The following is a 20,716-nucleotide window of genomic DNA, read 5'->3' on the forward strand; positions in this document are numbered from 1 at the left end:
TAGAGGTCTCTGAAATCGTCTCGTAGGACGTTTAATTGGATCCAGGTTAGGTCCCCAAGTGGAGATGTGCTCTCAACCCAGTTCTGCCAGAACCCAAAGATAATCAGATTGAAAAGTAGATCACTGCAGCTTGTTAACACTCTGTAGAGAAGTTTTGAAGTAGTTCATTGAGAGGTTGGTGTTCCCAAAAAGTTTGACTTTGAACTCGATTCTTCTTGGTGCACTTTGTGTATTCCCCGTGAAACCCTTTGAGCGAAATAAATAAACGGATCAGCGAGGGGAAAACTCGACGACCTGTATCTTTGTGTTACCTTTGTAAGCAGTTTTGCGAATGTCCGTTTTTTGTTTTAGGCTTATCCTGGCAGACTCAAAAGTAAAAAAAAAAAAAATTACTGAATTTGGGAAAGCTTGGAGAAAGCTTTAGGCATTCTACAATTTGTGTTATTCCATGTTTTTGTGATGCATTAACAATGGCTGCTGCGAGTGTGTGCTCCACAGCAATATACCAGGGGACAGATCAAGGTGGGGTTTGGATGAAACGGCACCAACTAACAATATGTAACAATACTGTAATTTATTATTTTAGGTGGAAAATTTACCTTACTGACTGACCTCATTTTGTAATAATCCCCACCCATCATCATTCATGCTTAACATGTAAGCTGTTCATAATTGTTCATTTCACCAAGTATTTCTAAAGAAAAAGGTTTCCTTCAATCCCCCCAGGCTTTAGTCTTGGATTTGTGTTGCTCTGCAAGTCTGCGACGTCATCCGAACCCCAGGAGCCTCTTGCTCATCCTTGACGGATCCTCAATCTGCTGAAGCCCAATACTGTTCTTCATCTTGTGTTGTCACAACCCCCTGCTACCTTGATTCACTCTTGGTCGTTGGCTAGGTTTTGGATTTATTACTTTCGAGGCCGAACAATCAGTGGACCAGGCTGTCAACATGCATTTTCACGACATCATGGGCAAAAAAGTGTGTAGTTGTAGTTTTATTTTACCCTTAAGATCGAACAGAGGCTTGGGCGATGTGCTCTGATGATGATTAGCAGAATTTTCATCAGCAGCTTAAATGCATCATTTAACATCCTAAAATAACAAGAATATTGGCACCACTTAACAACTTATCTCAGCTTCTGTGTGGATTTAATTGTCGCCCAAGGCTTTGTTTAAGCTGACCACTCCTTTAGAGTGTCTCAAGTAGATTTAACCAAAATTTCTTATATTTGTCATATTTGTCTGGCTTCCAGTGCTAAATTATTTCCAATTCAAGTAGTTTAAAATACAATTTATCACCTAAAGGATTGGTCTAATCAATTCTGTTTTCTTTTTTTCTTCATTCTTTCTTTTATCTGTTTTCTAATGTTTTGTTGGCAGGTCACTTACATGTCAACATTTTTTTAATTTTTTATTTTCTTTTTGAAAAAGTTCAACTCGGTGACCTCAGTCGAATCTCCATACTGTGTCTGTTAGCTGTCGGAAAGAGGAAAGTCTGAAACGGCAGGCAAAAAAAGATATTTGCATATCACTTCTGGGTGTTTGTTTAGCTTGCTGGGTTCTCCAGATGGATGGAGTTTACTGCACTCGTTGCAAGGCGTTTCAGATAGAGGCAGGTAAGCTGCTCCTACAGGCAGAAACAACACTTTGTTGGCGGTGTCGCATTCGAACGCTCTTCATAACCTTTTTGGCACAGTGTGTGTCGGCTCAGTGTGTGTAGTAAACACCACCCAGCTGCTGCCTCAGCTGAGTAAAACTCACCCACAAAATTGGCAAGTTTTAATCAAAACATATCTGACATTTGCTCCAAACGGGTCTGTTTCCTTGCAGGTCTTGAATCATTGGTGTTAATTTTGTTATATTTGTTCTAATTAACAAAGTTAAACTAATTTTCTTTCTAAATACAAACAGGAGTGGCTATTATGGAGCATTGGTAAACTTTGTTTTTGCTTGACATTATAGATAAGGAAGTGTTGTGAAAGTCAGTTTAATTTACTAGACGTGGACAAAACCTCAAATAAAGTTCAGTTTTTATTGCAGCAGCAAAACCTCACTATGAATGTTTCAAAAGATCCACATTTAATTACATTAATTCAGCAGTAAAATTCAACCCATGTTGAGAAGTAATTCAAACTGATGAAATCTCCAGACACTGATTTCAAGAGAAGACCTTAGAAGGCGGATTTTGTGTCTGTGTTTGTCGATTTATACAGTTTCTGGTTGACCAAATTTCAGTTTGTTAGTAGAGATTTAGTCATATTCAATAAATTGCTATTTTAAATGTTCATTTATTTCAGTAAGCCATATTATACCAGATCTTGAGTCCTGTTCTGCAACATTTGAATTCATCACTGCTCAAACACGCCTGAATCAAATTACAAAACTTTGCAAAACTTTCTGTTTTGCTAAAGAAGTAATTCAGTTGGTTGATTCAGGTGTTTGTAAGCAGTGATGCCTCTAAAAGTTGTCATTGGATGTTATCTGTCCAATGATTGATAGTGATTGATTGGTGGTTAAGAAGACGCTTTATGTTTATACATTAGTTAAACACAAAGTCAGGGATCACTATTATAAGGTTTTAAAAACTGGGATCTGGTTTTCCACCAGAGATTTGGTTAAAAACAATCTATTTAAATTTTCATTGTGAGGTTATGCAAATGCAATAAATTTATCCACATTTATACCATTTTAGATTCTGGCAGATAACATCTGTTTAAATACAAACTGAAAATATAATTGGGAATTATTTAAAAATGGTCATAAACCAAATGCACAGTTCTCTTTAGCATTACGGGACAAAATGGATTAAACATGTAAAAAAAAAAAGACTTTATCAATTATTATTAATGTAATAAACCCTTTTGAGGAACTGTTTGAAAGTAATTCAATACAAACAGAAATTATGTAAATCCAGTTTGTGCTACTGGTTGCAATTTTTTTCTCCCATTTTGTAAACATACCTGTATGTTTACAGACATGCATTGTCTGACCTACAGAGTTTTAAAGCATATTTTTATCATTTATAGTCCTCTACAACAGCTCATAGCGCATATTATCTGGAAATATATAAGTTACATTTGAATTAATAGAAGAGTTTTATTGTGGATGCATCCTTAAAAAGATTTAAATTAATCTTAAATTAAGGCCTTAAAATGTCTTAAATCAATTGAAAATGAATAAGTTGGACTTAAATATGTTTAGACTATTTAATCTGATTGTATGTAGTTTTCTTTTTTCTTGCGGGTCTTTACTGTTATGCATAAATTTGTCTGTGTTGAAGGCTGACTGAAGGCGATTGCTGCTACTTGTAACTATCTGCTAATATACTCTTGTTAGCTAGTTAGCTAGTTGTTTGTCTTCGCCATTTGCTCACTTCTGTTGCCATTTGTTTAGTCCATTTCTGTTGTGAAACAGGTTTTAAATTCTGGCCATAATGGTCTTAAAAAGTCTTAAATTTGAGTTGGTGAAACCTGGAGAAACTCTGATATAGATTGGACAGAGATTTTATAGGCTCAGGCTTGAAACATCAATGAAAAGTTGAAAGAAATTTTATAAAGTCGGTTGTTTTGTTCTTTAAATAACTTGACCTAATGGGTCACAGCTGCTTTTAATTTGAAAAACCTCCCCAGGAAGACGAGTAAAAACACGAACAGGATTTTTGTTGCTAAGTAATGAGACATTAAGCTTTGGTGATTATTACATTACAGAGATGAGTTGAAACCCATTTAGTCGGTTAATGATTCAGCCCAACATGTGCGCGTACCTTTGGTACCCGCTCGCCTCGACTTTGCCCTCGTTTCTTACAGGAATCACGGCTCGACTTAATCCATTGTTCTTGACTTGACTTTACTTTACTCCGGGACTAGAGGGAACCTGGGAGATATAAGTTACAAAATTAGAAACTGGAGCACATCAAACTGTGGAACAAATCCCAGTTCTGCTGTTGGGGACCACGTAGAAGTCACGGTATCCATCACTTGTAGCTGCGGCGCCCACGGGGAGAAAATGCTCAGGTAGCAGCCGGCGGCGGCGAGGGCCACTGCTGGAAACATGTGCATGTAATTAGGTCGACAGAGAAAGAAGACGGGAAGCTGGGGAAGGTGGTAACACCTTAAAGCGGGGAGGAATTTGCTATTCGTTTTCCTCCTGCAAGGTGACCCCGATAACTCAACCCTTCAGTTTATTTCTGGTTGGCTCCGCTTGGTCTCAACCTGCTTCTTTGCTCTGGTTAGCTGCTAGTGTAGTTAGTAGAACAACACAAAACTGGAGCTCATTTTTCAATTGGGATCAATTACTCTCTTTTTTTGACACAGTATGAAGATTCTGTTTTATGTTGACAAAAAAAACTGTTTATTTGTACAATCTGCATGTTTACTGTTTATCCTGTTAGAACCAAGACACAACTTTCTCTTTACATCCATTAACTCCAAAACTTACTCCAAATAAATTTGATAAATTAGATCCTTTTTTAAGCATTAGCTGAAGAAAGGTAAGTTATGACATTACATTAGAATGTATTTATCTTACATAGGGCAATTGATAACAAATAAATACTTAAATCTATGTTTCTCGGGTACATTTTAAGATGTGGAGCCAAAATGTTTTAAAAGTACATTGAATGACTTAATTGTGTAACAAGTACCTGAGACACATAGCCGTGCAGCTCTTGGGGCTACACTTTAAATTTAATCTAAGTAGCTCCCCCACATTAATCCAATAAACATAAAGTGAAAGATTTTAAACTGGCCCAAAACGTTAAGCTTAAGCATCAGAGGTAGGGCAGGTGAAGGATTTATTTGACCCGTTTACAGGTGTTGCCAAATGTGCCCTTCTTGTCCTTCACCCAGGTGGAAGTAAAGAAGGCAGAACCTCGTGACAACAAAGCTCCTGGCCAGCTTGGTCCTGGTCAGTGGGCTCCTAGGGGGATTTTGACTGCAGCTAATGGTTGGACAGCACAGCCGGCCCCAGGCTGGCAACAGGCTTACGGCCCACAGGGTGAGTGGGAACGAGTCCCAGAGTGAAACGAGCAACAACCTGTGTAGATATGGAACATGTTCTGTGTAAATAGTAACCCAGTTTTTGTAGATTAGCACTTGTTCTTGTTACCTTGAACTTTAAAGGGGACCCGTTAGGCAAAACTCACATTTTGCACATATTTGTACTTCCATTTGGGTCTCGACTGCTTCTAAAAACGGCCCAACCTCTTAAAAAAAACAAAAACAATGTTATTTGGCTGTAAAGTATTTTGGTCTTTGGAAAGTGAGCCATTTCAAAAACCTCCCAATAAGTCACAATTAATGGGCTATGCGCCGTTACCTAGCAACATTGGCTGAACTCTGCCCGTTACCTAGCAAACCAACCAGAGTTCCAGCACATTTGGTTGGCTGCAAGAAAAGACAGTGGTTTCATTATAGACTTACCATCTGAAATTGCTGCATTCTTGTTAGTTGTGCAGGAGGTTCCACTTCTGCAATTCCTAGATTTACGGTTGTATAATTACACATCTGTATGATTTTTAGTGATGGCACTCATCAAAATGTATCATAATAGGTCACCTTTAAACATTAACCCAGTTGATGTAGAGTAGTCCTTGTTCTCGTTGGCTTGAACTTTAAAGGGAACCCGTTATGCAAAATTCACATTTTGCACGTTTTTGTACTTCCATTTGGGTCTTGATTGCTTCTAAAAACGACCTAATAGCTTAAAAAAAATGTACCAAAGTGCTTTTGAATGTAAGTTAAAGAATTTTGGTCTTTGGAAAGTGAGCCATTTCAGAAACCTCTCGATATGTCACAATAAATGGGCACTGCGCCGTTACCTAGCAACATCAACGGAGCTCTGCCTGTTACCTAGCAACCCAAGCAGAGTTCCAGCACCTATGCTCAGCTAGTTTTACCACTGTATTCGCTGTACTATGGCTGCTTGAAAAGACAAGTGTTTGTCATCCAGAAAGCATAATACTGTAGGTCACCGTTAAACATTAACCTAGTTTATGTAAATTAGTCCTTGTTCTCATTGGTTTAAACTGTAACATTTTACCTTTTTCTGGGTCTGTTTTAAACTGTGGCTGTTTTCTCTTCCCGAAGGAGTGTGGGTGTCCGCTGCCGGCCAGCCTATAGGTGGGTACCAGCTCCTCCACTGACAGACCCTTCCTCGAGTTTTCTGCATGCTGGCTAGCTGTGAGATTACTGATAGATGTGATGTGGCCGTGTGATCACGTGCTTATCTGGGAAAGCTCACGTGGCAGAAACGGGGCTGAAGCACTGTGCCCAGCGTGCTGATGACAGTTTAGCAGTGCATGTTATCACTGATTCATAATGGCTGAGGCTGCTGATAATTTACTACGTGAGCCAGATGGCGGGTTGAATGGTTCCCGGCGTCACTGTGCTGTTGGTCAGGCTTGACTTCATATCACAGCCTGCAGGTCAACCTGCGGGGGTCGCTGGAGTGTCGGCCTGTCAGAAAACTCAGCTTTCAGATGCTGCTGTACAACTTAAGTTGTTAAAACACAAATACAAGCTGTTGTATGATAACCTTGAGTAACGACAAAAATTGAAACAATTAATTGAATTAATTGTGATTAAAACTAATGTAACTAATTGCTAACTGTAGTAAATCAGCTGAAAACTGGCATCCTCTGAGCAGGAATTGAGTCAGAACTAAACAAAAACATATTTATTTTGCATTTAAGATAAAAAATAAAAAACCAAACCCTTTTTGCCTGTAAATGTTTTACTACTCTATTGGCAGTTTTTGCTTCCCCTGGATCAAATTCAGGGGAAAAAATATCTTTTTAGCACCTTTTACTATCAAAATATGAATTGATTACCTGAAAAAATAATTAAAAGATCAAAAGCCTAGAAGTATTTTTTTAGCTGCAGATGTGTCTTTTGCTATAAATGATCACGTGTACGCTAAAAGGAATGGTACGTTATTGCATTTTAGGTAACAAAATGTTTATTTTCTTTTTTTTTTTAAAAAAGAAAAAAAGAATTTAATCTAAAATTTAACCCTTCTCTAGTTTTCACCATGACTACGACTATTTTTCCTAATCGGAGTTATTTTCAAAACATCTTTTCTTCCCTCTAAGGTAGGGAAACATGTTGTAAGCTTCTATCATCCAGCTGAATTTCAGTGTGCAGCAACATGTGAGGGAGGGACAGGTTAGTAGTAATCTCTCCACCATTCAGCCAATGAAAATTTCAGTCATGATGAGAAATTGATGGAAACATGAAAAGTTAGTTTCAAAAATGATAACCATTGTATACTAGGATACTGGTAGCCAGTCAATGTCTGGTAGAGTTACTGTTAAGACAATGATAAATAAAAATCGGTGTTCTGGGACCACTTGTGATTTAAAAAAAGTTTCTCCATTGAGTAATTGCAATAGTTGATGGATGCTTTCTTTGTTTGAGCAGGTGGGTATGTACCTTCGCTCTCAGCGGGCCGGGGAACCCCCACGCAACCTCCGTCACCCTTTAACGCATTCCTGGTCACCACGCCGGCCGGCAGCTTCGCAGCACCTCAGGGCTACCCTCAGCAGGGCTACAGCACAGCACCTCAGTTTGGTCAGTCCTTCATTCACAAAGATTACTTACTCTGATGGCAATAACATCATTTCAAGGATTGAAACTGATGTGGTTGAAGTCGTTTTTCTGGAGTAGACAAGCCAGCAGATGGACTGGATGTGTCATTTTAAATAAAAAAAAAGTTTACCCTCTTTCGGTTGTAGCGTTTAATCTAGTGAGCACATAATAAAGTTATCTGAGCTACTAAGTCGCTAACAAAGTCTAACCTGAAAGCTGCAGTTTGTAACTTTTATAAAAAATATGTTTTTATGTATTTGTTGAAACTGATGGTTTAAGACAATCTGTGAAAAAATCAAGCTCCTCTGTCTTCTCCCACAGCTAACTAGAAACAACCAGGCAGGCGGAGGGTCTTAGCGCTGCCAATCACCTTCGTGTGGCGCTGCTCATCTGTCCTTTTCGCTCTGCTACGCTGCAGCTAACATAGCCTGTTTTGAATGCTCAGGCTAGTTAGCATGGCCACTGATGACGGTGGATAAACAGTATTCCTGTGACTTTAGGTTGTTTCTCCACCATTAGCACATAGAGCAGCGAGTACATGAGATTGATTTACAGCGTTAAGACCCTCCTCCTGGCTCTGATTGGTTGATTTTGGTCGGTGGTGTATTTCTTCAGAAGGCGGTAGGAGCTCTGGAAGGAGGTGGAGGAGATTGATCTTTTTATATATTAAACTGTTACAACATGGTGACAGTTTTAACAAATATTCAAAAAACATGAGCATTTTTTTTTTACATATTTGTTAAAACAGTTTTTATGCATATAATTTGAGTCAAAACTCCTTCACAGTGTGAGAGGCTGATAAAGTCACACTGAAATTCACTACTTAGCATTTTTCTGCTAAATGTTACTTTACAAACTACTGACTTATGAGATGTATTTAGTTTTTCTCAATAAAACTTTCCCACTTTGGTTTCGACTTTAATTTCATACAATGTTTCTTTTTGTGTTTTTGTAGATTTTAAGTTATATTTGAATAATTTTGCACCAGAACGTTTTATTACTTGTTAAGCCATGGAGCTGAAGGAGGGTGTGCTGTAAGGGAGTAACCTTCGTCTTATCAGAGGGCAGCATGACTTGCAGACTCAGAAATGAATTAAATGCAGCTGGAATAACCATAAAGGATTATTGACTCGTACGGGGTTTGTACCTGTGCTGGAAATCCTTGAAAAGGTTTGAATTTCAATGTTTTCAAGGTTTGGAAAGTGCTTGATATTCAAACAATCAGGTTTGTAATAAAGTGCAATCATCTAACGTTTGACTAAAAACCTAAATTTGGAAAATAATTTTTACAGTTGAAACCAGATACTTTCATACACCTAATAAAAAGACAATTTGTTTTCACACTTTGAAGGTAAATCAGAGCAAACTTCTCTTGTTTTACGTCAATAATAATAATTATAAAAATAATTTCTATTTGCTGAAGGCCAGAAAACTTTGAGTATTTTCTTAGATATTTCTTTCTAATTTCCTTCCTATATTGTATTTAAGCATTTAATCTGAGCAGGAACATCATTTACCTTGATACTATTTATTTGGATTGTTTGTACTATTTTTAATAGTGACTTTTTGAATTTTGTAAATAAACTTTGAATTTTTTTTTTACTTTAACGGTATTTAGATTGAAGAGCGTCTAATTCTGAGTCCAGTCAGATGTACAGGGTGCGTGAGACATTTAAAAACATTACATTTGTTATATTTTACTTTACCCTTTCCCCACTACTAGCAGACATTTTAACAGTAATAAATTATATGTAATAGTGAATTGAAACATTTTTTTTTGGTAAATTTTATTGTTTATCTCTAACATCTGGTGCTAGAAAAGTTTTGAAAACTTACCTGGGAATTGGGAAAAGCTTACGAACCCAGATCATGTTCATGTTTTTGATAGTAGTTATGTTAATGTTTTGTAAATGATCTTTAAAATAACTTCAACAAACCTGAGAGTTAATTATTTAAAACGTATTGATGTGTGAATTCTCTCAAGATTTATCCTGAAGCCTTTTCTTTTCAAATAGTGAGGACAATTTTGAGAAGATTTTACTTCAGAAGATCAAACTTCAGAATAAAATCCTCTATTATTTGTTTCCTTCCAGGTTCATAAACCTGGAGATGTTTGTTTACATGAGCCTTTAAGGTAGGGAAACAAACGGATCTCTGGAGACGGCTCATTGCGGTTCTCTGATCGTCTCCAACAGGTTACAGTTTCGGCACACCCCAGGCAGACCAGTACGCTCCGCAGGTTCCTCCTCCTCCCACCACACCAGGAACGGCAACGCTGGGCTTTGCCCCCGCAACCACGCCAACTCAGGACTTGAGCAAGGCTCCCACAGGGCAGCCTGATTTTCCTTACAGCCAGTATGGTAAGAAAAGCCTTAAGGAAGGAAGGAAGGAAGTGTCCTGCACGTTTTCTGTCCCTTTTTGATTTATAGTTGTTTTTTTTAATTGCTCCTTTGAATCCTGCACATCTTCCCAAATACACTCCAACCCGGTGCAACATCTGAGTTCATCACAGCAGCAGGAGCTTGCTCTTTGGTCCCATTTAGCTTGGACATCCATACATGCTTACTGCGTACATGAACACCTCTGGCTCTGCTGTGGAGACGCTGCTGACGTTTTGCTGTTTCCAGGAATCCTCGGCAATCATTTCTGTCCAGTTCTCCCAGCTGGGCTGTGCTTTGGTTTTTAAAGATTGGTAGGTCTTAGTTGGGTTTGAATTAGATCATCCTGCCTTGCAATGTGTTTTGTTTGTTTGTGTTATTTTGAAGGGCTTCTTCATGCTCTGTGTGCTGGATATGTGATTTAATCCCAATGCTACCACTTTTTATATTAACTCTTCCACCTTCTTCCTCCCTTACTCTTGGCATGGTTGTTTTAGAGGAGCAATTGCATGACAGTAACACCTTTTTATTAAAAAAAGAAATTTCTGATTAATTTAGTTTTCTCAGCAAAGTTTAGGGCTGAAACCTTTATTCTATTAATTGATTATTTTGACGATTTAATTAGATAAAAACATTGGCACCTTCTAGAGATTTTTTTATTTAGCCATTTATGCCTTTTATACAATATTGGAGACGCAAATAACTATCCAGTTCTATTAATTGAGAAAATAAACATTTTATTGCCTAAAATGCAATAAATTAGCGACATAGCATTAACACACACTCAATTTTCTTTGTTTTATTTTTTATTTATTGCAGAATTTGAACCAGGTAAAGCTAAATCTATTCCACTTGAGGAGTTCTGGGCAGAAAATATTTACAGACAGACGTTTTTTTTAAGTCTTCTATGGAAAATGTATATATTCTTTTCAAAAAGCTTTGGCTTAATTACGGCTCTTAGTTCCAGCAAATGGCCTCCTTTTTTACTCTGTATGCTCCAGTTGATTGATTACTAAATTAATTTGACAATTGTTTAAATAATAAATTAATCACAATTAATCCGATTCATTAATTCAGACCAAAAGTTGTATATTTTCAGTTGCACCAATCAGGTTTTTCTTGACCAATACCGATTTTGGATTTTTCCAGATTCCAGTTTGTTTTCTTTAATCGCTGTAACACATAAAATAAAAAAAATGTTGAGCAGATTCCTGAATTAGAGCTGAAACCTGCGGCTCCTTCCATAATGGCTCTTACTAAGAACCTTTACTAATCTACCAACTCTAATTAGCCAATGCTCATTTTTAGCAACTGCTAAACCAAATGTAAACTTCTTCCTGTTTTTCATTTTATTCTGGCAATATTAGGCTTGAATTTCCACAAATGACTAAAAGTTATAGTAATATATTTTTAGATCTGAATGTCTTGTCATTAAGTTGGAATCTGTGCTTTTTAATTTTTTTATATAATTTTCCATCCCACAAAAAAAAAGAAAGATCCATCCTCTTATTGCTAAATTTTTGGTTTATCTTTATTTCAAGTTAAATTGTATCTCTTTAAAAATGATAAATAATTTCCTTGAGTAGATATTAATCTAAAATTGCAAGTTGTCCTTTTTTTTCAAAAAGTTGTGACATTTGCAGCTCTAACCAAGTTTTATTTTGCCGGCCTAAAATTTTAAACTTGCAGAGTTTTGGATTAGAGGTACTAGTTTTGAATCAAACAGAAAATAGATGAATTGCAAGGTTATCCTCATTTATGCATTTATCAAAGCAAATGTCACGTTAAAATCTTAAAAAGAGTACATATTGTACATACAAAAAAGTACATATTGTGATGTATTTATAGACTGAAAACTGTGGGAAAATTTAGTTTTGATGCTTCTAATGAACAAGGATCTAATTTCAGGCCAATTGGTGCATCTCTAAAATCATTTTTTTTACTAGATGTGTAGAGTTTCACAAGTTCATCTGAAAGTTACATTAATCTTTACTAAAGTAATAAACTACTTACATTACAGTAAGCATTTATGCAGATCTGTAGGGAATTAAAATTCCTGCTTCTTGATTAAATTTTTTTTTTTAAAAGACGACAATGCGGTAGCTAATCACCTGAAAATCGAACACTTATACAGCTTTAAAATAACTGGAAATGCAGTGAAAACCTGGTTTCCATAGCGACATGAAGGCGACCGGATAAAAGACGTTCATGTAGAAGATGCTTCGGTTTTCTGTCTGCTGGTATTTTCACTCTGACTTGGCTTTCGGCTGCTTGAATCTGCTGAGTTCACGTTTGAGGCAGTCATGTGACCGCTGTCAGTCATGGCAGGTGTCCATCTTGTTCAGTGTTTCCTGCTTGTGCTGGGCGTCCCATTCACCTTTTTTGCTTTAAATGTTTGCAGAACCGGTAGAAACCACTAGACCTTTTGTGTGATGTGGTGCTGTTGATGTTAAATCCTTAAGCATTTGTAGAAAAGAGTAGCTAACGCTAGAGCTAACATTATTTATTTGTAAGGGTTTTGTTTAGTTTGTGTTAGGCTTAGGGCAAATGATGAAGGTTTAGTCAGGATTAAGCCAGTGGGGATGCATGTGAAATATTTTCAGCAACAAAATCCCTAAATAAGATTTAAAACCCCCATGAATGATTTCTTCACTTTGGTTTTAGTGTTTTTTCCAAATTTACACACATTTACTCACTAAACATTCATGTTAACTGTTCATGAAAGAACAGTTTCATCCTAAATTTAGGAACAGACCAGATACTTTATTTCTTGTTTTTGGTGAAGTTGATATTGGCCAAATGCTCACCCATTACCACATTTTACCTTTTTTTAATTAATAGGATATCCAAGAATATTTTTTGGTAATTGGTGATTAAGATAAAATCTAAATTAATCCCAGATAGTCAGTTTAGACTAATTCTTGGATATTTTTCTCACAATGTTAATGTTATATATAGTTGATCAGTTTAGACTAGTTGAACTCAAAGGGTCTTACTCAGTGATATGTTTCAAATAAATAATATTTCATTTTGATTTTTATAAGAGCTATTTCTCAGTGCAGAAAGCTGTTAAAGGCTTAATGGAGGAACATTGTTTTGACGACTTCCTGAAGGCGGAGAAAGAGTAGGAGCTTCTTAAAGAGACGGAGGCCCAATTTCAAGGCATTAAATTGCAAAGTCAAATTCTTACTTGTTTGATGGATCCACAGCTTTTTTAATAACTGCTTTTAGATGGCACTACATGTGTCGCCCCTTTAACACTAAGAAATAAATATTCCCAATAACCTGTAAATCGATTTGATTCAAGGGTTTGAATCTCACACAAACCCTTGAATGGATTTTCCTTCACAATCTTCTCAAGCCTGCAGTTACCTCTGTTGAGTGTGGACATTTTACCACATTTTTTCCTTCCACTCTACTTTTCAATTAATATGCTTTCAAGCATTCTGTAAATGGTGAGCCTTCTTAGCAACAACCATTTGCACCGTAACTTCTTTGTGGAGAGCGTCAAGGACTGTCAGTCACAGTAACAGCCCATGATTGTTTTGGCAATAATAATCACATTTTCTGAGAAACTGAATTTCAGGTTTTCATTTGCTTTGAACCATAATCCTAAAAGATTTGAGATAAAAACGTGAAATATCTCCAATATAAAATCTATCTAAAATTTAATTTTAAATTAAATTACTGAGATAAATTAACTTTTAATTTAGGTTAAGGATATACTGAAATGTAGGCAATTTGTTGAATAAAATTTTAGCTACAAACATTAATTCTTAAAGATGTTTAGATTAATCTGTAGACGTAATCGCAGAAAGATTTCTATCTGTCATTTCAAACCAACTGAACAATCATGTTTATGAAGAAAGTTACTCCATCAAGAACACATTTTACAGTGAACAGTTTGAGATTTTTTATCTAAATTGCAGCCTGGTTCAGTATAATTTATGTTTTCTGTACGTGTGGAAGGCTAGAAAACTGCACAAATGAGGCAAGAAGAAGCTCAAATTCTTAATTGTTGAATGTACGTTAGCCTGCCCCCAAGTGGTAGAAATACATCATGACATGTAGACGAGCATTGGCATTGTAAACTGCAGTTTTTTTCAAATTGATAAAGCAGATAAATTTGAAATGAAACCACAAAAAGATAATTTCCCACTGGCTGATCACAACAAAACCTTAAACATTTATCTTTAATGATATTTCTTTAGAAAGTGACCCCAAGCACTTACTTTTGTCATGATTTTCAGTCCTTCCTAACCAGCAGACGATGCAGAAAGGTAGAGCAGAGTAAAACGCGGAGCCAGTGAGTGAGCATAGATGTACACAGTTAGAGAGGGAACTATAATAAGGTAGTCAGCCAGCACAATCTGGGTTCAGTCAACCTGGTCTCCTCATCTCCCTGATAGGCCTGGGTAACTACCCTCAGGACCCCTCTGCCTACGGACCAACGCGTCCTTCTCACAGTTATGGTCAGGATGAGCAGGGAGGATATAGTGCAGGTAGGTGACAGCATCGCCTTCTCCAACAAAAAGAAGCATTTATTTTCTTCACTACTTCAGTTCTTACAGAGCTGCAGCTTGATTGTTTGGCCCTGTGTGTGTTGTATTTTGCATGTACATTTTTGCATGTACATACAAATTACTGCGTGCCTTCTTGTATAGTTAAGCCCGGCTATCATTTACATGACAGCTGTCCGGATTTGAAAGATATTTACATCGAATTGGCTAGTTTAGCTCAAAGCAGTGGCTGTGGTTTGACTATACCAAGACCAACATGTCTTCCTTTTTTTGTTGTTGACTGTCTGCATTGCTTTGCTGATTTCTAAAAGGATGATCTAATTGTCAGAGATTTTGTTCATGGTTCAGTTGTCTCTATGCATCAGCAGTCCATTCACCCATCGTTTTTTCCCCCCCATCTACTGTCTCTAATTGTAGCTAAAGGGGTGAGAAAGGAAAGAAGATTGAAAGGAGACCAGCACACCAGTAAATCTGAGTTTCTCACAGATTCTTCTCTCTATGATGGTCCTGTTGGGATCATTCTTCCAAAAAAAACAAAAGTCTTGTATTCTTCTATTTGTGCATTTCTTCCTCTCTTTTTCTCTCCCTCATCTTTCCACTCCAGTTGTTTAGATCTTTTTTAGAAATGTTTTGATAGCTTCACTCTTGTTTTGAACTGGATGCTGCCAGGACAGGAAAATATCTAAAGTAAAAATCTGGCCACCAATTTGGGAACCAAAGTTGACGTTCAGGGATTGGTCTGAATCGTCTCCTCAGGGAGCTTCCTTTCTTAGTAGTTCCTGTGTTTCCCTTGTGTTTTTGCAGGGAAATGGTGCCATCCAGTGCCTAAACCAATTAGAAAGTGTTACGCATATTATACAAGACAATCCACACATTTTACATCAAACCAGCAAAAAGAAAAAACAAAAACATATTGCTCTAATTTAGGTGAAACTTTCTAAATAAAATATTTTGTTACAATATTAAAATTTTTGAAAATTTTGGGAAAAATCCACCTTCTTTTAGTTTTTAGGTTATTCTAAAATAAAAATATTAACAACTCTACATCACACGTCAAACTCAAAATCATTTATGTGGCCCTTGAGAAACTTTCAAGTAAAAAAAAAATTGCTTAAATGTTGTTTTATCAATCAAATTAAAGCATTTTTTACGTATTTATTGTCAAATTACATCAATGTGAAAAGATGTTCAATATTTAATTTCAAAAATTATTGATGGAATGCAGAAAAAGATATTTATTAATATTTTATCAGTTTATTAATGTGTCGTTTTACCAACACATTTTGCTGTAACAAACATCCGGCCCTTTGAGGACATTCTTGATTATGATTTTGCCCAAAATGAAAATGACCCTTCCTCTATATAAATAGAAACCATTTTGCGGGTAAAATGAATAATTAATCAGGCAACAAAGATGGAATAATTTGTTTTAAAAAATAATCACCATGCTGGTCATACCTCCAATGCTGTTAAAAGGTTTTTCCCTCTTTCAGAAATCTTCTCTTTTTTGCCTTTTTTAAAAATGTTCCAGACATTTTGGATATGAGACGAAGATAACCTGAATAAATACGAAAAAGGTGTTTTTAGATGATGATTTAAAAACTATCCAGAACGATATGGTTCCCAGTGAAAAAGTAATTGACCACTAAACCTGGCAACCCCAGTCAAGCCAAATCTTGTAACCTAGCAACCGAAGCAGAGCTCCAGCACATTTGGCCAGCTGGTTTTACCTCTGTATGCACTGAACAATGGCTGCTAGAAAAGACGAGTGTTTTGTTGTCGACTTGCCATCCAGAAACCACTTGCTGCATTCTTGCTGTTTGTGCAGGAGGCTCTACTTCTGCTTTTCAAAGATGTACAATTATACAATTGTGCGTCTGTTTGCAGCCGTTTTACAGTAAATGAGTGTTGGGGGGCGTGGCTAGTAGCAGCTTATTTGGATTTAAAGTGACAAGACGCCTTAAAACAGCTGAAAGGAGCTCAAAATACTCAGGTAAAATCTCATTATCTGAGAAAATTTTTTTATTTTTAATAGGTGCAACCTAACTTGTTCAGATGAGGGCATGTTTCTGTTTGGATAATAGAACCTGCCTGATGACATGAAGTAGGTCAAGAGATCTCAGTGTCTTGATTCTTTAGTTCTGGTAGTCATCAGAGTTGGGTGTGTTGCTTGCAAAACAGAAACTAAAATTTGGTTATTCAGTAGATTCATCATTTCTTGTTCTCGTGTGGCCATGTTGGTTTGGATAGCTTTTTTGAAATGGTCATTTGAAAACTGCTTTTTGTCTTTCCTCATGTTCTTTAAAAAGTTTTTTCATTAGAAACATTTGTGACAAAATGGTTAAAAACAGCAGAAATCTGAATAATTTTCAATTAATGAGGTTTTATTTACCAAAAATATGTATCAAAATGGTCCTTGAATTTAGAACCGCATGACATTGTGCATGTTGTGAAAAACTCGATCCGCAGTGGTAGTGTGTGGAAAAACTAGATCCACCTTTAAGCACCATTTATCAGTTTGCTTGCTTCTCAGACTTTACAAACATCTGCATGTTGAATTGACATAATCAGAAAATAACAGACCAAGCCTCATTTCTGAGGCTACAAAACGCATGGCAGTTGAACTCTTGTGGAGTTTGTGTCCAAGCCCTTTACCCTCTTGTTGCTGTGCACTGTTGATCAGCTGGCTGAAAGACCTCTTCTACACTTCCCCTCTATGACAAGAAACAAAACTGGTTACTTTGGAAATATTTCTGGTCATAAAACAGGCAGTTTTACTGCTACCTATTGTAGTCTGTTGAGCAGCTCAACTCAGGTGGGCAACCAGAGCAGATAGCCTAACTAATCAATCAGCTAATAACCTAATGATTTAATGTACTGCTAGGTAAAGGGATAGTGTCCTTGAATGTGACTTAATCTGGAGGTTTTTTAACAAACAAATTTTTCCAAACACCAAAAAACATTAATTTATTACCAATAAACAACTTTTTAAGCGCTTCACTGCAAAAACACAAAATCTTACCAAGTAATTTTGGTCTAGTTTCTAGAGAAAATATCTCAGTACAATTCAAACTAACGAAAAACTAACTTTTCAGCAATAATAGGAGTTTGTTTTAAGTGCACAATTCCTTAATATTAATGAAAAAGTACTTTCTATTGGCAAGTAACTTATAAAATGGGAAAAATTTCACAAGTGCAATAATCTGCCAATGAAACAAGTATGTTTTCATCAATATTAAGGAAATATGTACTTAAAACATGCCTCTATGTCTTGCTGAAAAGTTACTTGTATCTTAGTTTTCCCTTGTTTCAAGTGTACTAAGATACTAACACTAAAAATTAGACTAAAAATACTTGGCAAGAGTTTGTGTTTTTGCAGTGTTGAGCTACGCTGCGTTCAGACCAGACACGTTTCGCGCTCAGGAATGTCTCAAGTTAAAACCGTGTGCAATTTGAAGTCAGACGCTTGACATTTTTGTCTCACACAAGCCAGTTTGACGACTGGTGTTGTAACTAGCATCGGTGTCTGTATCTCCTAGCAGAACGCCGACAGCAAAACGCCGCACGGCAGTGGAGTCTCTCTGATTGGTTGACGCTCCACGTCCGGTTGTCAAAAGTTCCAGCGTCTGTCACATTGAATGTGTGTTGAATGCTTGAAACGCTTCAAGCACGCAGCACAAACAAAGTACTAACGTAGCACACTTTGTGTTTTGGATGATTACATCATCAGCCGAAATGATAATATTTCATTATCTCATTAACGAAACCTGCACAAACGAATCACTAAAAAAGTAGCCCACTTCGGTTTGTTTTAGAGCAAGATGGGGGCGGCGGTGACCTCTGGATGACCTAAAAAATTTATTTTTAACATCTCAGAAAGTAAAGCAGCACAAAAGAACATTTTAATGGCACAGACAGAGCACTAACCAGTCTGTTGGCTGTAATTTTTGTGGGTGGGATATCAGCTTCACTCAAGACTTTTCAAGACGCCCCTGATGTCCATATTTGTCTGCTTGGTCTGAATGCAGCTAAAAAAGCAGCTATTACCCAAAAGAAGTACTAAAAAGTGCAAAATATGATTTTTTTCCTTTTAAAGTAAGGTGTGGTGTAGCTATAAAATATTTTCTTCCATCAAAATTCAAATTCAAAAATACTTTAAAAAAGGAATCGCATAGCTGTCAGAGGGGGAACGGTGGATTTTTCCTTAAATTTTTAACGTTTTGTTTTGTTTTACGTAGCAGTTTTAGAGACGTTTTGCTAAACCTCCTCCAGGTTCTCATTTTTATCTTTCTGTTTTCAGGGTACGGTCAGGAACTGACAGCCTTCGGCCACAGCTTTGCAGACCCCAGCCAGCCGGCCGCCTCGTACGGAGCCCCAACAGCACAGCCGGCTGCCGCTCCCCAGCCCGCCGCCAGCGCGTTCGGCAGGGGGCAGAACCACAACGTACAGGGCTTCCACCCCTATCGACGCTGACCGCCTCCCCATGGCGGTGTGGCATGGTGTAAAGTTCAGAAACCACAAAAAAAAAGAAAAGAAAAAAAAAAAAAAAGTCAGGGAAACAAGTGTTCTTGCTCAACGCAATACTGGATTGTTTGTTAGAAATGTTGAAATAACACAGTTTGAGATAGAAATCTTTTATGAAAACAGGGATTCCAGAAAATTTTAAAGGGTTTAAAAAATATTTTTCTTTTCTTTTCTCGCATTATTTAAGAAATATTGAGCAGAAAGAAACTTTTATCCCCCACCTCCCCCTGCACCCATGTTTTATAGTAGATCTAAACTACTTTGCAATAATTTTGATTGTCTGGTGAAACACTAGCACAGAGACTTATATGTAAAGAGAATTGCATTTAAATATGTATATTTATGGCAGACGCAAATGGAAAAAAACAGGGTTTAAATTTTTCTCAGCTTTAAATTCTAGGGAAAAAAACGTTTTTATTTTTCATTTGGTAAATTTTTGTTTACTTTCTGAGCCTTTAAAGTTTGTTTAAAATGGAGATTATGAATATATATAATATATATAAATCTATATATATATATATATATATATATATATATATATATATATATATATGTTATACACAAACTGTGCAATTTTTTTAAAAAAGAGAATTTTGTACTATAAATGTACACTGCTTGTTTTTTATTTAAAGATGTAGACTTCCCTCAGGTGGCTGTTTTGGGTGCATTTTTTGCACTTATGCAAAAAGGAAAAAAATGGAAAAATTATTACAAAAATAAATGTTTTAAGATTAAAATAAATGTTTGGTTTTGTTTCTGTGGAAAAAAAAATTATTGAATGCGTTTGTTGAAGACTATTTGTGATTGTAAATTGTGAATGACAATTTAGCTGTAATTTCTGCTTATGAAATTAAATTTTTAGATAGAAATAGTTAATACTCATTTTCTTATGGGTAGAATATGAAACTGGGCTCCTTGATGCGAGCATATAACCGTTCTATCTCAGGTCCAGTAGGTTGATTTCATGACACACTGAGGTTCACAGTATTTATTCTAATAAAACAGAAAAATCAAGTTGGTGGTTATCATCAGTCCAGTGGATAGAATATTGTCTACTAGCATAAGCTAAAGCTAATGTTAGCCACAAAGTAAAGAAAGTAAAACTCACCTGTGTATCTGTGGATGTATAATGAGGGATACATCCTAAAATCTCTCTCCGGCTTACTTATTGGGGCTTCGGATCGATGTACATCATTAATTGTTACCTTGGGTTAGCCCTACAAGCACCGAGTGTAAAATTACATTTTCAATAGACCGGAAACGACCGAGCCGTTTTTCCTCGAACGCGGAAGCAGACGTGCAAAGAGTCCATTAAATGTGTGGAGAAACAACTTGACTAAAAAAAATAAATTCAAATAATAAATAAACAAATGTTGACAAACTTCTATAACATTAAATTAAACCTCTATATATAAAAACATATTTGGAGAAAAGTCTTAACATTCTGACTTTATTCTCGAACAACTACTCTTGTAATATAATTACTTTAATGTAAAAACAACTAAGTCAATGTATTATTGAATAGATAGATAACGCTGGTCTATTTAAAAATATGGAATATGAACAACATGACAATAACCAACTTTTTTTTTTCTAACTCGCAAACATTAACAAATAACATAAAGAGGGGTCTTTTACATATGGGAAAGAAATGTGTTGACATTCACAGAAACTAGTGTCACTGTTGAAGGGGCAGTATCATGTAGGTG

At 36.4% G+C, this 20,716-nt stretch overlaps 1 protein-coding gene across 3 annotated transcripts in view; it reads left to right on the forward strand.

Annotated features, from left to right (window-relative positions):
- The window catches only part of dazap1 (DAZ associated protein 1), a 33,881-nt gene extending 14,133 nt beyond the window's left edge, over positions 1 to 19,748 (forward strand). The window contains exons 7-14 of one of the 3 annotated variants that reach the window (XM_044130416.1): positions 896 to 978; positions 4,847 to 4,994; positions 6,086 to 6,118; positions 7,418 to 7,567; positions 9,781 to 9,945; positions 14,373 to 14,465; positions 14,901 to 14,948; positions 18,784 to 19,748. In XM_044130416.1, coding sequence (XP_043986351.1) covers positions 896 to 978; positions 4,847 to 4,994; positions 6,086 to 6,118; positions 7,418 to 7,567; positions 9,781 to 9,945; positions 14,373 to 14,465; positions 14,901 to 14,948; positions 18,784 to 18,956 — 893 coding nt within the window. In that variant the 3' untranslated portion in view covers positions 18,957 to 19,748. The remainder of the gene's footprint in view (positions 1 to 895; positions 979 to 4,846; positions 4,995 to 6,085; positions 6,119 to 7,417; positions 7,568 to 9,780; positions 9,946 to 14,372; positions 14,466 to 14,900; positions 14,949 to 18,783) is intronic. The other 2 variants (XM_044130417.1, XM_044130418.1) reach the window with 2 other exon arrangements.
- The last annotated feature ends 968 nt before the right edge of the window (positions 19,749 to 20,716 follow it).

Source organism: Gambusia affinis, linkage group LG10 (genome assembly GCF_019740435.1).
Source record: "Gambusia affinis linkage group LG10, SWU_Gaff_1.0, whole genome shotgun sequence".
NCBI lineage: Eukaryota > Metazoa > Chordata > Actinopteri > Cyprinodontiformes > Poeciliidae > Gambusia > Gambusia affinis.